At 37.8% G+C, this 16,609-nt stretch overlaps 1 protein-coding gene across 5 annotated transcripts in view; it reads right to left on the reverse strand.

Moving 5' to 3' along the window:
• Positions 1–16,174, reverse strand: part of depdc5 (DEP domain containing 5, GATOR1 subcomplex subunit) — a 34,973-nt gene extending 18,799 nt beyond the window's left edge. For 3 of the 5 annotated variants that reach the window (XM_088085145.1, XM_088085144.1, XM_088085140.1), the window contains exons 1-26: positions 15,885–16,173; positions 14,857–14,924; positions 14,673–14,760; positions 14,509–14,555; positions 12,911–12,996; positions 12,756–12,839; positions 12,619–12,668; positions 11,147–11,216; positions 10,342–10,420; positions 10,169–10,230; positions 10,017–10,086; positions 9,861–9,933; positions 8,333–8,436; positions 8,150–8,224; positions 7,127–7,261; positions 6,961–7,022; positions 6,812–6,885; positions 6,635–6,704; positions 6,494–6,530; positions 5,414–5,534; positions 4,760–4,983; positions 4,463–4,663; positions 3,381–3,516; positions 3,187–3,278; positions 2,177–2,236; positions 1,010–1,193 (exon numbers count right to left, since the gene is read on the reverse strand). In XM_088085145.1, coding sequence (XP_087941271.1) covers positions 1,010–1,193; positions 2,177–2,236; positions 3,187–3,278; positions 3,381–3,516; positions 4,463–4,663; positions 4,760–4,983; positions 5,414–5,534; positions 6,494–6,530; positions 6,635–6,704; positions 6,812–6,885; positions 6,961–7,022; positions 7,127–7,261; positions 8,150–8,224; positions 8,333–8,436; positions 9,861–9,933; positions 10,017–10,086; positions 10,169–10,230; positions 10,342–10,420; positions 11,147–11,216; positions 12,619–12,668; positions 12,756–12,839; positions 12,911–12,996; positions 14,509–14,555; positions 14,673–14,760; positions 14,857–14,914 — 2,342 coding nt within the window. In that variant the 5' untranslated portion in view covers positions 14,915–14,924; positions 15,885–16,173. Of the gene's footprint in view, positions 1–1,009; positions 1,194–2,176; positions 2,237–3,186; positions 3,279–3,380; positions 3,517–4,462; positions 4,664–4,759; positions 4,984–5,413; positions 5,535–6,493; positions 6,531–6,634; positions 6,705–6,811; positions 6,886–6,960; positions 7,023–7,126; positions 7,262–8,149; positions 8,225–8,332; positions 8,437–9,860; positions 9,934–10,016; positions 10,087–10,168; positions 10,231–10,341; positions 10,421–11,146; positions 11,217–12,618; positions 12,669–12,755; positions 12,840–12,910; positions 12,997–14,508; positions 14,556–14,672; positions 14,761–14,856; positions 14,925–15,884 lie in introns of all 5 variants that reach the window. The other 2 variants (XM_088085141.1, XM_088085142.1) reach the window with 2 other exon arrangements.
• Between the last annotated feature and the right edge of the window lie 435 nt (positions 16,175–16,609).

Raw genomic sequence — 16,609 nt, forward strand, 5'->3', positions numbered from 1 at the left:
TAGAAGATGCTTCAGTGTGTGAGAAATGTATCAACCGTGTTGATCGCAGCTGACTGTGACGCACTGAGTCAAGAGGCTTTAAGGTGGAGTGGAAGCATGCATATATAAAAGGCTTAGGCGGTATGGTATAACGGTGTACCAGGGTATTCAGAAATCCAGAAAGCATGTTTTTCAATACTGACATAAATCCAGGCACTCCTCTTTCCATTAAACTCATTGTATGTAGTGTACAGCGCGCACCAGTCTCTGGTCTCTACTCGCTGAACAAGCAGCTGAGCTGAAAGGCAGAGCAACATAGGAAGAAGTTACAGGACTGTTAACAGCCAGCGGCCAGCAGGCAGAGAGAGACCATGGGGAAGAACAGCATGTTTTTTACATCTAACTTGGTGAATTAGGGATTTATTTCAACCAAAACAGTGCTGGTGATTGTTGGAACAGTGGACTTACTAACTAGATTACTAACAAGAGTAACCAAGATCGTTTGGGTGACTTTTGTTTTGTTTCTGTTGAGTTTGAATGAGGTGTGTTTTATGATGAGTCAAAGAGGGAATTAAGTCCCATCAGTCTTCTGTGACAGAGAAAAAGTTGAATTAAAAAGGTGTAGAGTTGTCTTTCTCTGTTTAAGTAAGGAAAATACGTGCGAGAATATTACTTTTGTTAACATTTTGTGGTTTTCTAATGTTTGAAGGTATGAAAGTATCAAATATTATATACCGCCCAAGCCTAATTTATCCAGTATCACCAAATATTAATTCAACAATTTCAATTGCAGAACTCTGAAGGGTTTGGATATGAGCAGCAGGCTGGATACTCTTAAGTGACCTAGAGAACATTTTGTTTTGCCATTATTTATAACAGGCATATGGTATCTGCATAAAAATGTACATTACAATTTGGGGTGGCAGAGATAATGTTGAATAAAAGAGGACCAAGGATTGACCCTTGTGGAATATTCAGAAGAGTCACTTGTTCACTTGGTTTCACAGGAAATAATTCCATACATACGTACCTCTCCAGGTCGCTGTGCGGCAACAGGTCGTAGCAGCCTTCAGTGTAGTCGTTCTGTAGTGTCTGTCGGTCAGGGAAGTAGTCGGTGGTGAGGGGCAGGCAGGCCGGTGTGGTCAGAGACTTCCAGTCCACCCCCACTGTGCAGCAGAAGCTGGGCACTGTCGGGGGCGCAGACAGCAGCAGGGCTTCAGGAGCACCCACATCATTCACACACACACACAAACAAAAAAAATCCCCACAGCAAAGACAAATGCATGTACCCAGAGAGAGGAGAGGCACATGTATGTGTGGAGGTTGGTGGGGATAGATATAGAGAGGAAGGGGAAGCACAGCAGGGTGATGAGTAAAGAAAGGAGGAGAGAGGATGAAGACATGAAGATGAAAAAGAAAGTGTAGATGAGGATACAAAGACAAAAAAATAAAGTGGAAGAGAGGGGAAGAAAAAACAGAATGAGTTACTTTGACTGGCCTTGATTCCTGAGTCCTGGCACAGCAGTGATCAAACATGCAGATTGTGGCTCTGTGACAGTCAGTCTGTGATCGGCATCGCTCACAAGCAAGTGAAAATTGTGTCCTGAGCTCAGCAGAGGCGTGAACTGTGACGTGAACTTAAGCATAGAAATCACATCATGCAAACATACAAATGGTGAGGTGACTCTAAAATATTGTGCACAAGAAAGATTTGTTTGATAGAAGCACCAATTAACAGTCTAACAGGAGAAATACTCTACTATTGCCATGCAGAGGTGAGATATACATAGGCTAGGCTTGTTGAATGCAAACAGGTCATGGTGAAGGAAAATTACAGGAGGGCGAATTAATTAGGGGATTTTAAGATCTGGTAATATATCCTCATGGGAATTGAGATGAACAGAAAGCCCAGAGAAATAGATAGAAAAGACAGAGAAAGAGAGGAGGGTAGAGGAAGGGTAACCCCGAGTCACATAACCTTTGAGAGAGATTTCTACCTGCGACCCCTGGAGACGCCCAGAGAAACCTGCCTGCCAAAGCTGAATAAACCCTCACAGGTTAAAGACACCACTGAAGGTTTATTGCCGTTATCAGTTGACTGATTCAGAATATCACCCTGATCCTGAGGTATGGCCATATGACAGTGTTACTGATCAACTGACATGTTGTTGTTTTCGTAGGGGCTAGATGGACTCACTTGGATCAGCACCGCTCGGGGGAAAGTCTTCAAAGGTGGAACCACGGTTGGTAAGAGTTCCTGTGCGGAGACCAATTAAAACAAAGAAAGAGCAGCACAGATACAAGCTATAAAGGGGTGAAGCTAATAATAATTTTCATTGCCAACTGATCTGATGATTCTTTTCTCAATTAATCAAGTTTTTACACACATACATATAAACACACACATATATACACAGAAAAATAATTAATAATTACATGCTCTGTGATTCATTAATCTAACTTAATCACATACATCAATTTCTGCAATGGAGGTATTTAAAAGTAATTCAGCTGAATTTTGGCACACAAGTGAAGCAGTGAATAACTGAATAATTTTTAGTCTGGTTAATCACATGACTGTAGTTTCCACTCACTGTGGAAACTGTGAGTGGAAACTCTATACATAAACTACATATACAGTTGCCACAGTGAGTGGAAGACTACTTCGAAGGCAGGGAGTCACCACTTTTTTCGTCTCTCTCTTGTTTACTAAGCCAGTAAATGTGAATGAATTATACTTTGGTGCTCATGGTTTCTGTTAATCCAACTGAGTGATATCAATAGTAGAGAATGTAACTGAGCTATTGATGAGTAGCAAGTCTATACTGACAAAAGTTTTAACGTTTCTATTTGTATGTACTAACATTAGCTCAAGCAGGTAACCAATGATTTAACGAGCTTTAAGAGGTTTCATACCTCCAAAGGACTTTGATAGAAATGAACTGCTTTGCAGCATCTATGGCAACCAGACCCAGTGTCGATTTGAGACCTGAGTGTATCTTTCAAAATGTGAAGCCACTCCTGCCTTTTAAAAAGGACTCAGTGTTTAACTGGCACTTGGTTTTTAATTAAAGTTTTACGGTAACTGGAAGGATGACTAACGACACTGAGCTTCTTTTGTCAGTGCGAATGAAGCACAGCTAAAGCATATATTGCAGGGTTAAAATGCTCAGTATGTTTCAGGAGAACACAGTTTTAGAGTATCACCACTGTAGTTGCTCCCTGGACTTCCAGTAAACTCTTCCATCCCTCCACCAATGCAAAGGCCGTTCTCTCCTACATGCCTGGAGGCTGTCCGCCTTAAATAAAAAGATAAAAAATAAGCATTCATTTCACTGTCTGTGCTTCAAGCTACATTTCTGTACAAAGGAACTATTTTCCTCATGGTAGGTGTGTCTAACCTTCCTGTTGCCTCGTGATAGGCCAGTTCCAGCAGCTCAGCAGAGGTGTGTGCAGGATCTCTCTGCTGGCTTCCCTGCAGTTCTGCCATGTTCTGTCTAGTCTGGTGATGGATCTGGATTGCCTCTCCAGAAGGACCTGAATAACAACAATGCGCATACAGTCTGATGCTAGGATGAATACTTGCATTAGAGTGTTCATTAAAGCCTTAATCGTCCTTGCAGCATCTGATCTTTCTTGTGTGCATGAGTGGGATGGTGGTGCTAGATAAAACCTCAGGGATTTAACAAAAATATTTCAGTTCATCCTCTGAAGACTGAACCTCCAAAGCAAATTTTATGAGACAAATCTGCGTCAGGAGGGCATTTTGACATTTTGAGGAATCAGGGTGTCAAAAAACATTAGAAGTCATCATCTGGAGACCATGAATTTTAAACTTGATTTTATAGAGATCTGGTCAGGAGTTGGACATGATCATGAACAAAGTGTTAAATAGTCTGAATAACAAAACGCAGAACTTGTTTTTCATAGATTCGTTGATCATACAAAAAACACATTCTCATTAACCCTTAGGGCCCAGTTTAATATTACACACTCATGTTGCTTTGTGCACAAAATGTGCTTTTTAAAATCAAGCTTTAAAAAATATACATTAATAATATTTTCTACTTTCATTGAGTTTATGTTTAACCAACATCAGTCCCAATCATAAATATCAAATATTCCTTAATTTTCAGAATTGTAACCCTTTAAATGTGTTTTTTTGTCATAATGCCACTATGTTTTTAAATGAAAAAAGTCCCCTGGTGTGGGGACTATGGAGCATGTGCAGAACGCCTAGGCCAGTTCAGGTCCAGCTGAGGCGTACACATGAAAGAGTAAATTGACCCCTAACTGCATTATCTGGGTGTGTAAGTCCAACAAGAAATTCAATGTAGCACAATTTCAGTTGGACTAACATGTTGACATGTATTTTAAAAGTCCAGTTTTAGGCGGACTAACAATAATTTGACTTTGTCTAACATCATGTAAATGTTCTGACTGCTGCATACATTTGTTTCCATACAGCTGTGTGTCCACTCACCGACAGGGAAGGTGTGCATCCAGCGCCGCCGGTTAGAGGTGAGCTTCATGGGCATCCTGGATGGGGTGAAGGGGTTTATAAGTGCTCTCTGAGGGGTGTAACCTCCAGGGCGGATATGCAGGGTGGACTCTGCACTTCCCACTGTGAACCTGCCCGGCGCACTGGAGTCCCGCTGGGAGTCCATCATCTTCTCCAACAACTCTGGAACAAAAAAAAAACACAGGCAACGGGAATGGGATAGAGGAGAGGTGGAGCACACTTTATCACATCCCTGTGGAGTGTTTGTGAAGGCGTTACCTCTTGTGCTGGTATATCCCAGCGAGCTGCTGACTTCATACTGGGCCGGAGGCATGCGGGGTATCAGCAACATGTTGGAAACAGGACCAAGGCTATCATCAGAGGCCAGGCTGCGCTGTTCGTCTGGACCTCCAGAGCGAACAGGGGGGGATGCGCCTACTCCTGCGCTGACGTCCACCGAGCCCCAGCTCTTTCTCCCACTCGTCTCTTTGTCTCGACCCATCCTGAAAGACACACAGTAACTTTTGCTCAACATGGCTGAAAGGTCAGCAGCACCATCTGCTGGCCATAATCTGCTACAGTCAGGGAGACAAATCAATGATTGTTGACAAAATTCACAGGAATAGAAACAAGCAAGCCATACAGTAAAATAGTGCACAGTTTCAATCTTTTACAATATAAAAAAATTGTGGTCCAGATTAGATGTTAAGATCTATGTTGGATGTGAAGTCTAAATAAGGCAACTTCTGATTGGCTGTTAGTATCTCTACCGTTCATCAAAAATATATTGTTCACTGCACGTGCACTGCACTTGAGGTGGAATGATTTTTAATTTTTTAACTTTTTATAGTTCTAGTTATCCTTCTTGGTGTGGACAGCCTTAACTACCCTCTGTACTTCACCAAGTGTAGTTTCATGTTGTGCAAGAAATACCTGAAGTTGGTGCTCCTCTGAATCCGTGAGGGACCAGGTAGTCTGAACACCTGAGCATCATAGGCATCGTAGTCCACCTGAATCGGCAGGCTGTTTTCAGAGTCCTTCGGAGCGCAGAGAGCTGGGAGAGGTCATGAAAGGAAGGGTTGGAGTGCAAGAAAAAATCTCTCTCTATTTCATGCCTCAAGAAACAACAGAACTCAGAGTGCACAGACTGTTAGTGGACATGCTAGGGATGTTTAAAATTTGTGTGCAGACGCTGTTTGATGAGGACTTCATTTCCATGACGACTGTACTATAGCCTTTGTGTCACATGATAATTAGACTTTATTCTATTAAACGTGATCAACCGCTTAGGGCCCGCTTTAATATTACACAAAGGTATTGCTCTGCGCACAAAATGCACTTTTCAAAATCAAGCTTTAAAAAATATTATAAATTAATATTCTTTCCTACTTTGATTGAGTTAATTTTTTAACCAACATCAGTCCAAATCATAAATATCAAATGTTCATTCCTTTTCAAAATTGTAACCCTTTAAATGTCAAGTTTTTGTCATGATGCCACTGTTTTTAGGTGAAAAAAAGGCTAAGACTAAAAAAAAAATACTCAGTATACTTAATGCCAAGTAGGTTATTATTTTTGCACAAATAAGAAAAGAAAAATAAAATAACAAACACAGGAAATGACCTGAGAAAAAGTGATAAAATAAAAAATAAATATAATCTATAATGATATACATTCTGTCACTTTTTTTGTAAAATATATACTTATAAGTGCTGTAAATACAGTTTTATTGATATTTTTACCAAGTTATGTGATCATTTTCTTGTGACTCTCTCACTCTCTTTCAGGTCATTTTCTCATTACATTTCTTATTTTTTTTGCAATTTGCAGGACATTTCACGCCAAGTTGCTGATTACTTTCCCCCCCCATGTTTTCAAAACAAATCAATCATTGTACTCAGGCTTCAAAGATTTTAATGCTTGTAAAAAAGGTTTCTGAATGCAGCACAAGAAAACTGATGCCAATCCAAGTTTGAAAGAGTTAAAGGGATACCGTAAAGGGTTACAACTTACTGTGGTCTTTGCTGCTCTTGAATTTCTCAGCATGAAGCTAGAAGAATTTAAATGAGATGTTAAAACATACAAAAAAATGCTTTTCAGCTTTTTTGAAGTCAAACAACAATACTGTAAAATACAAAAATATGTAAAATGCACCTTACGGCCGGCCAGTTTGATTCGGGGGGTGAACGAGCTACAAGAGTTCTGACTTTTTGAAGTGTAGAAGCTGCGGGTGTGGAAAGTAAAAACAGATGCAAGCAAGATATACATTAATCAATTCCACCTTTGTATGTAATTTGAATTCATCCTTGCTCATCAGTCATGTTGTTTCACCTGTGGTTGATCCAGTGAGGAAGGTTATAGTCGTCTCCAACACGAGAGTCTCCGGGCGTCGGCCTGTTGTGCAGCTACAGAGAGAACGACCATCAGAAAACAACAGGTATATAATGCATCTAGACAGGCTTACACTCTGAATGTGTTACCTTAAATAATGGCACTGCGTGTAAAGGCTGCTCCCCCATACACACCAAGTCCACCCCAATACCTACAGTGGGAATAGCATGTCACTAACGTCATTATGCAATGAACCATTGATTCTCTGCGAACAAACACATTTGTTCAGTTTGAAGTTTGTGTTGTAACGCTCACCGTTGTCGATCATACGCTGTTTGGTGAGAATCATAAGCAGACGGTCGACTTCAAACACTCCCACCCCAGGTGTGATGACCACTGACATCTGGCCGGTGCGGTCAAAGTTTCGGTTGATGTAGTGCTTGTCAAACACTGTGGTAGACATGGTGATCATCAGCTTTTCTTCTTGTCTTTTCCAACCATTACCAATTAATTAATTAATTAATTAATTAATTAATTGTGACAAAAACTCACCTGACTTTTAATATTAAAGGACTGGTTTTCAACTTCAAGAGGGTATATCTTCAAAAGTCTTTTTACCCCAAAGTGTCCTCAAATTGATACTATCCTAAGTTTTAGCAACTTCAGTAAACCAAGTCTACTGTGCTATATATTTGTATTCTGCCCGTTGCAAATTAGTCAGTCATATTTGTGTTTTCTGTTAACAAAACAAAACTCACAGATCTCCTTACTTCATCATCAGCAAAATCCTCTTTCTGATGATCAAGTTAAGTCAACCTAATTTAATTATTTGAAGTTAATTCCACTTGTTATTTTTTGTTACAACTTTACAGAATTAGGTAAATACAGATACATTTCAAGTAAACCTAACACTTAGATATGAAATAAATATAAATTAAGATTATATAGTTATATTAACTATTATTTAAATTTTTTTTTGAGTAAGATCAACTTGTCCGATTTTACAGTGTACAAGAGATTAGCTTGCTTTGCTCTCAGTGTATTTCTGAACAGCACACAGGCAAAGGTGGACTGTAGCTAATGCCAAAACAACAAAACATCCATCTTTCCTGTGTGCCCTCTGCTCTGGCATAGCTCATTACAGTTAATGTGAAAGTGTGAGTACATGAGTGCTGAGAAACAAAATTGCCTGTATTCATTTCTAAAAAGCACAAAACGAATAACCAATAAACTTTTGAAACTAGATAAGAAAAAGAATCAACTGCTCAGCATGAAGACATGGTAAAATCATTTCATGTCTCTCTGAGAGCCGTTCTATTCTGCTACCAGACTACTCACCATTAAAGGAAAGATTAATGGCCTCCAGGTAGTTTCCTTGAGCAGCAGTTGAGTTGTAGCCAGTAGGAAAACCATCTGGAATAAAAGTAAGTAGACACATGACACACAACGCATGATCGTGGTTACAGAAAGCTCCTTATCCAAAGATTTATCAGTCTGCAAAACATCTGACTAACTCACTACCTGCTTCTTTGAGCCGCACCAGCACAGGATACTGAATGAAGAGCTTTTTTATGGTGACCAGTAATGACGTCCACTCATCCCGTCTCTCATTCTGAGCAACCACCCTGAACACAAAACACTTCAGCATTGGCACAAAGAAAAACCCTCTATCATCGCATCTGTAATTCAGGGGAGCTTAAAGGGATAGCTCACCCAAAAATGAAAATTTACTCATTATCCACTGACCCTCATGCCGAGGGTTTTATAGTCTACAAAACACCATCTGAGTTTCACAGGGGAAAAGGTGTTGCACTCATCTCCCAAACACTTGAGGAGAATGGTTTCCAGGATTCAAATGTTAAAGAAATACATTAAAAAAAGCAAAAAATGTCTCCATACTGCTCATCCAAAGTAATACAAGTGTCCTGAAGCCCCGACATGCCAAGTTGTTTTGAAAAACATCACTGGCTTCATTGTGCTTTGTTGTAGCCTGTAGCTCCTAGTGTGAGAGCTACGTTCATGTTTGTGTGCTCGAGACCACCGACAGCTCCCATAGAACCCATTTTCATTCAAATACATGAAGGGATATCAGTATTCAACATGTCAACATTTTTTTCAGTATCATATTACAAATGCAGTTTTAATATTAAATTAAACCAGATACTTATATAAGTGCAGTAAAACTATGCAGATTAAAAAAAATGTAACATTTCAATCCATAAAAAAGTTAGAATCTTTCTACCTGAAGCATCTTGTAGCTGACATTGCAAACAAAAGCTTCTACACAAAGTATGAAATAGAATTCAGTTAATGTGTTTGATACTGTTTTCTCCTGTCATTTTACTACAAATTGAAATTTTACATTTTTCTAATCTGCATAGTTTAACTGAGTTAATATCAGCATTTTTTTCCCAAGTGTTTTTATTTTCATTTGTGTTAACTCGTTAACTGAGTTAATATCAGCATGTGGTGTAAATTTTATGCCAGTAGCTGCATTGGATATACAGTATGTTAACTGAAAAAAATGTTGACGTGTTCTGTACTTATTTCCCTACTGTATCTTAAGGTCAGAGCTTAAGGGACCCCTTTGAAAATGTCACTGCATTTTTTGCGGAACATAATGATGTCACAGTTGACCATTGACCTTATGTATATTCAATGTCAACACATTATCATTTTATCCTGTTAGAAATATTTTTTAAATGTATTTTTTAACATTTGAATCCTAGTCACCATTTGCTTTAATAATTTGGGAGATAAGAGCAACACCTTTTCCCCTGTGAAACTCCAGCAGTGTTTTGTGGACTATAAAACTTCACCCAATTTTCCATCAGCATGAGGGTGAGTAGATAATGACTGAATTTTTATTTTGGGGTGAACTATCCCTTTAAAATAAGGCAGATAATATCTACAGTGACTATAGTTACCTGTAGATGTGAACTATCCCTTTAAAATAAGGCAGATAATATCTACAGTGACTATAGTTACCTGTAGATGTGAACTATCCCTTTAAAATAAGGCAGATAATATCTACAGTGACAATAGTTACCTGTAAAAGTCTTCATAAAAACGTCCCTCATGATCCTGTCGGATGGACCCTCTCAGAATCTCAGGAAATTCCTCTGAGGAAAATCACATTTGTATTTAGTATAAATACATAAAAATGCATCGTAACTCAGTGTGATGACACAGGAAACAGACTCACCGATAGTTTTGGCGTTGTAGAATGTTCGTGAGAAAAGCACAACTGTCACCTCATGACTGCAGTTCTTCTCCTGTTTTACACGAAAACAGCGTATTAGTTTCACAGTTGAAAGAAAATGTCAGCACAGAGGCAGACAAAGGAAAATCACAAACCTTCCACTTGGCAAAAAGGTCAGACAGGAAACCATTTACAGCCTTCTCAAAGTAGAGATCACCTGAGAGAAAAACATTTCAACCAGGCAGTCACCTCCAGAGAAGCATTGCGACAAGAGAAGCAAATCAAACTGCAGACAAAGTGAGTAACAAATCAAAGAGGAACAACTAACCATAGATGTCAAAGTCCCACATCTCACAGCTCATCTGGATAAAGATATACACCATTGCTGATGTGGATCTGAACACCACCTGTTTCATAAGGTCACAATGAAGTGAAATTAATAAAAACTGTAGTATTTATTAGCAAGCTTTAGAAGCCAAAGGGAGACAGGTCCACCACTGTTTTAACAGTTAACATATGACACTTTAATATTGTTGTGCAATTTTTAAAGAGTCGACGAGGACAGCACCCTTTCATCAACTACACGGAGAATCTCCCATGCCATATGAGCAGATGATGGCCTGCATGACCTAAAAAATATATAAATATTTTCTGAGATAATAAAGTCAATTTGTCATAAAGTGCGAGAAAAACTCACATTTATGAGCGAAATGCCTTCAGGACTTTTTGTACATTTTTGCTTTTATAATCTCAGAAAATATTTATTAATCATTTTACATAAATTTGTTAAACAAAAAACAACCGTCATACTATTACTATACATACTACTAAGTGCAATTTGGATTTACCTGTGGTAAAAAGTTAATATGCAGTTCAATCACAGCCCAGTTCACTGATTATACATTTAATGATTTCATTTAAAAAGTAAAGAGTTTTCTTGTAATGACGTGGGAGACATGAGTCAAACCTTGCAACAGTTCTTCAGTTACAATGTGGCACTCTAAACATCCCAGACTACTTCACCGTCCTCCACACCAAAATTCTGACTAACGAACAGACTGTGAATACTTCAGTTGCATGGACTGATGTTTTGTCCGTGCATATCAGCACATGCCTCCAAAAACTGCTCTTACCCTGGTGTCTTCACTGATGTACCCACAGGTCACTTTCTCCCCCTTCACCCACAGCTCACTGGCCTGGGCTCTGGACAGCGAACAATCATCATGAGCACGCACAGTGTGACACAAACAGCCAAGTCATTCATTTCAGTCATCATCACCATTACGCACAAGAGACGAGGACAGCCTCTATCTAAATAGATGTGTCCACTTTCTTTTCTTTCCTTAACACATACTGCAACCATTTTCAGCATCTGAATTTACTGAAGCTATTAAAGTGTTACCTTCTAAGGGATAAAAATAAACAATATCTTAAAAAATGCTTAAAAATTAAATAGTGTTATATATTCCTTATATATTCTGAATATATAAGTCAAATAATATTTTTTATATATTGTTTCTGATCATTTTTCCCCCTTTTTGGGTAATTTTCTCTCTGTCTTTCTCCTCTTTTTAACATTTGATTTTTGTGTTGTTGTCTTCTCACCTCTTTTAAACCGATTTCTTGCAGTTTTCTCATTGTCTATTCCCATGTTTTTAAAGAGAATTAAATATTTTCGCTCTGATTTCAAAGGTTGAAATGCTTGTGAAGGGCATCTGAATGCAGCACAAGAAAAATTTATGTCCATCTAGGTTTCAAAGGTTTAAATACTGATTATAAGCAAGTAACCAAAATGATTTCCAAGAGCTGGAGACGCTCCTAATTCTGACCAAACTGGGTTTATATTATATATATTATATGTTGTATATATAGTTTTTTTTTCTTTAATATTATCAATTGTGCCCCGAAAAAGAACATATCCAGAATCCTACTCTCCCTCGATGCTGAAAAAGGTTAGAATGGCCTCTTTAAGTTTTTGAAAAATTTGGTTTTGATAATCGGTTTGGCGATTTAATAAAATCAAAGTAAGGACTGTTATCAATGGCACGACTTCAGACTATTTCCCCAACTTTAGGGGCAACAGACTCTAGTCCTCCCCTCTTTGCTCTCACCATGTGACCACAGATACATTTAATTATTTATTCATTTTTTACCAAATGTTGAAGGTTCCCTCTCCTATTAAGTGGATATTTTGAATTTGTACAAAATATGTGATTTTGAAATCAGACCTTTAACACAAAATACAACTTTTTTCCAAAAGTATTATTTTATTTTATTTTATTTTTTTAACCCATATTAAAAGTTCGGTCTCCTATTTAGTGAATAGTTTGAATTTGTGCATTTCCTCTCCTGACTATGACATTATTTGACAAGAGCAAAGTACTACCACAGTTAGAACTTAACTATGATACCATTTTTATTTAATTTATTTATTTTATTTATTGGCAGCCATAATATTTACAAAAAACTGCAGTTACAAAGACTTCACTTCAAGCCTGTTTTGGTGATAATTAAAATAATTAAAAAATCAATTTATAGCACATTCACGTCGCTCTAAATGTACTTACACAGACAGAGTGCAGAGAATAAAACATATGCTTCCTACCTGATTCCCGCGAACTCCACTTTCTGCGTCACATAAGCACACGTGCTCACCTGCAACAAAGATTGAAATGGTTAAATCCTCACATCACTGTGCTCTTACACATTATAGCCAGAGACAGAGAGTCCCACAGGACCCACCAGACTCTTCTTCAGTCTCCACATGTCCCCTCTGCCGATGTACTGGTCCTTGAACGTCAGCTCCACAAGGTCCAGAGTCACATCCTGCCGGGAAAACACACACTGAGAGATTCTGTCCAACAGACGGAGACACAGAAGGGTCTTGGTGAACGTACCTTTGGGTCCACAATGTTAACTATGACATCCTGGTAGGCCCGCAGCTTGAAGGCTTGAGCTACAGTCTGGTCCACACTGATCGTCTCTACATAAGAACAAAATATCAACCACATCATGAAAATATCCACCAACTACAGAATCTACATCTTAACCCTTTAAACGCTGCATCAATATCAGTTTTTTTTTTGTGCTGCATTCAGATGCCTTTCACGAGCATTAAAACCTCTGAAACGGGAGAAAATTTGGTTGAATTTCTGTTGAAAACATGATGAAAAAGGCCATCAGCAACTTGGTAAGAATTGTCCTACAAAAAAAAAGAAAAACACTAAACAGTGAAAAAACAGTGCAGGGAAATCATTATAAAATCATCAAATAAATAGAGAAAAATATCATGAAAACTATATTCATTATAACTATATATTTGAAATTAGGTTCAATAAAATATGTACAGTATGGTATTATTTATTTATATCCATTATTTTACTTTTTCAGGTCATTTCCTGTTTTTTTATTCTTTAACTTTTTTCTTTTTTTGTTGTTATTTCTTTGTTTTTTGATTATTTTTAGGTGATTTTCTTGTAAATTTGTATTAATTTCTTGTTATTTTTTCTGCCATTTCTTGTTAAGTTGCTCATCATCCTCTCCCCATGTTTTTGAAAGAAAGCCAGTTTCCTCAGTTTTCAAAGGGTTAATCACAATGCTTGACAGGTTAGAGATGTCCCAGTCGGATCGGATGGATCAGTATCGGGCCTGATCAACTTTTTTATTTAAATTGTTGTTCATTTTTGGTGAACTAGTTTTACTATAATGCTGTAACAACCTGAATGGTGACAGACTTTTATTTGTTGTGACTGAAAATGTTCAAGTTCAGTTATAACACTACTTTGAGGTGGAATTGTGATTATTACTCATTTCTAAGGTTTTGTACTTTTATTACAATGCTACACTAAGTCGATTTCAGAGCATTCTCTGAAGACACATTTTAATTTGTTTTCTTTGTTATTCTACGAGCCACATACAATTATTTTTTGTTTGTTATTTGTATAAATAAAATAATAAACCCTTAATAAAATGTTTGGATGCAGACATGTTTTCTTGTATCGTATTGCAGAGCCAATAAACTGTCAGTACTTTAAAGTACTTGAAGTGCGCATTGTGCAGCTGTATTATCCAGGCAAATATAAGTATCAGGTCAGGACCCTGTATCAGCAGATACTCAGTATCAAAAGACTCGGATCGGGATTGAGGCAAAAACACTTGATCAGACATCCCTGCTTCAGGTTGCTTGTTTTTCGGACCAACACTCAAAATCTCAAAAATAATCAGTTTAGCTGACAAAAGAAAATGAAAAGCAGCAAATTCTCACATTCAAAAAAAGGACCCAGGTTATCTTAGGTATCACCACTTGAAAAAAGACTGTGAAAACTAATTTAAATCAAAAGCTGTTACATAATTTTCTGTATATTGACACAGTTAATTAACTTATCATTTCAGCTCTACACTCTACTATTATTATTAATAATTAATAATTCGATATTCATTTGACCTAGCCTAACTAAATTATTACACATACAGTTTTAGATCAAAATGAATTCACCTTTCTGAAGGTCCTCTTTGAGGCTCTTCACTTGGAGCAGCAGGGGACTGGGGAAAAAAAGACACAACACAAGATTATATGTATAAGGGTGTTATAATAGATCAGTGGTGTAGTGATATGTAAATTAATATACAACAGTGATCCTCTCATTATTCCAAGCTCACCTGTATTCATCTGTCGGGTGTGCGATCTCGATTATATCCCTCAGACTGACTTGAGGGAAAACTTTTGGGTTGACAACCAACTCATCATCTGCTCAAAGGAAAAGAAAAAACAACCTCATGGGAATAAAATCTTTTGTAAGAGAAACATACACTTAGACTGTGTGATCTGCAGGTTCTTGCTTACCACTTCCACCAAATCCTTTCTTGTGCAGCACCAGCTTGTATGACTTATTGGTCTTCATGATGAACTAGCTGGGGAACAAAATCACAAGTTTACTTGTGTTGCAGGCAAATTAGCACATGGCCTTTGATGTGAATTTGTTCTTTTTTTAAATTGTCTTTCCATTTCTTTTTAACTATATTAACAATATATTCATTGTTATACTGTTCCAAATTATACTATTGTTACAAAAGCTACACTTGATGTATTATTTACCTTAGTAACTGTTCTTTATTTATCAGAGTAGCAGGTTGGCTGGGGTTTAACTTCAATTATTTTATTTTTTCTTCCCTTTTTCATTTCATATATTATGATCCTCCTCAGAGCTACAAATATTTATATTTATATATTTTTCGAGCCTCCCTGAGCAACTCGGGGGGAATGCATGACTATCCCTGCACCATAAATAACCATATTTCAGTTTCTAGCTGTAATAAGTCTTTTATTTTGAAGATTTTTTAAGAAAAAAACATATTTTCACACCCACTGGTGGATTTGGGTTCCTGAGAGAATTTAAAATATAAACAAAAAATACAGTTTACAATTGAATGACCCTCCCTTAGGCTAAATAAATAGCCTTAACTCCCTCCCAAGTCTTAAAAAAAATATTATATGAAGTACCTCCCCCATTTTGCACAACCCTTCCCCTCATAAATAACGAACAGTCTCTAAAGTCCTCTGTACAGTAGTGTAGGTAACATTAGAAGTCTGTGTAAAGAGAAGTGTGCTGGGCAAACTAATTCGAAAGCTGCGTTTTGGCTGAAATTAAGTTGTTCAAAGTAACACTAATTTTCCGTCGATCTCTGATGAGCTCACAGTCTGTCAGGCTTTCAGAAAGGAGCAACATTACCATTCTCTCTATCACACGGAGCCAGCACATGCAATAAGTATAAGACTTAGGGTGACTTATGGTAGCATTAAAGTATTCATTGAAACTTTATGGCTTGTAGGTTAAGACAAGTGAACACACAGGATAATGGCAGTACCGTTACCTCAGCAGGCTCTCCTCAAAAACTCTAACTCCTGGCAGCTCACACCGCCCTGGGGTGTTGACACATGCTAGCCTAGCATGTGGCTAATTTGAGACAACATACAGCTAGTAAACTGAGTTGACTAGCGCTAGTCACAACGTTAAACAACTATTTGCAATGAAAATGCACCCATATAGTTGAAATAAGTTAATGTCCCCGTTTTAAAGTGAAAAATAGACAGCGGTTTGCTAGCTAACTAGCCAAGCGCGAGCTCTCTGGGGTCGTACTTCCTCCAAAACATGGGAATGTGTGATGTGATTGGCTGGCGGCGGGTCAAAGAGTGTCTGGGCGAAACAAGAGGATTCACTCCACTTATTTCCAGCTTCGCTTCTCTTGGAGGATGATATCGCGTGTTTTTCAGTATAACCCGATATATTAACGAACCCCGCCATATTCCAGATATATCATACGTGTCTTTAAATTGTTTATGTACTCTGGAGAAATCCTGGTCATATTCCAACAGAAAACAAGGGCAAACAACTATGATGTAGAGGACAGTTCTTTACTCATCAGAGGAAGGGTGTGGTTGAGCTGTGACTTTTTAATTTTTTTTTAAACCCTCGCTCCGTATTTTACTTGAGCCTCCCTGAGCAACATGTGAAATTTTGCATAACCTTCTCTTTGACATATTTTTTGGAAGATTTTAAAAACTCACCCTTTGATGTTTAAAAATTAAAAGTTGAAGA

The sequence above is a fragment of the Plectropomus leopardus genome, chromosome 12, assembly GCF_026936395.1.
Source record: "Plectropomus leopardus strain MGB_pleo_1.0 chromosome 12, ASM2693639v1, whole genome shotgun sequence".
Lineage (NCBI taxonomy): Eukaryota > Metazoa > Chordata > Actinopteri > Perciformes > Serranidae > Plectropomus > Plectropomus leopardus.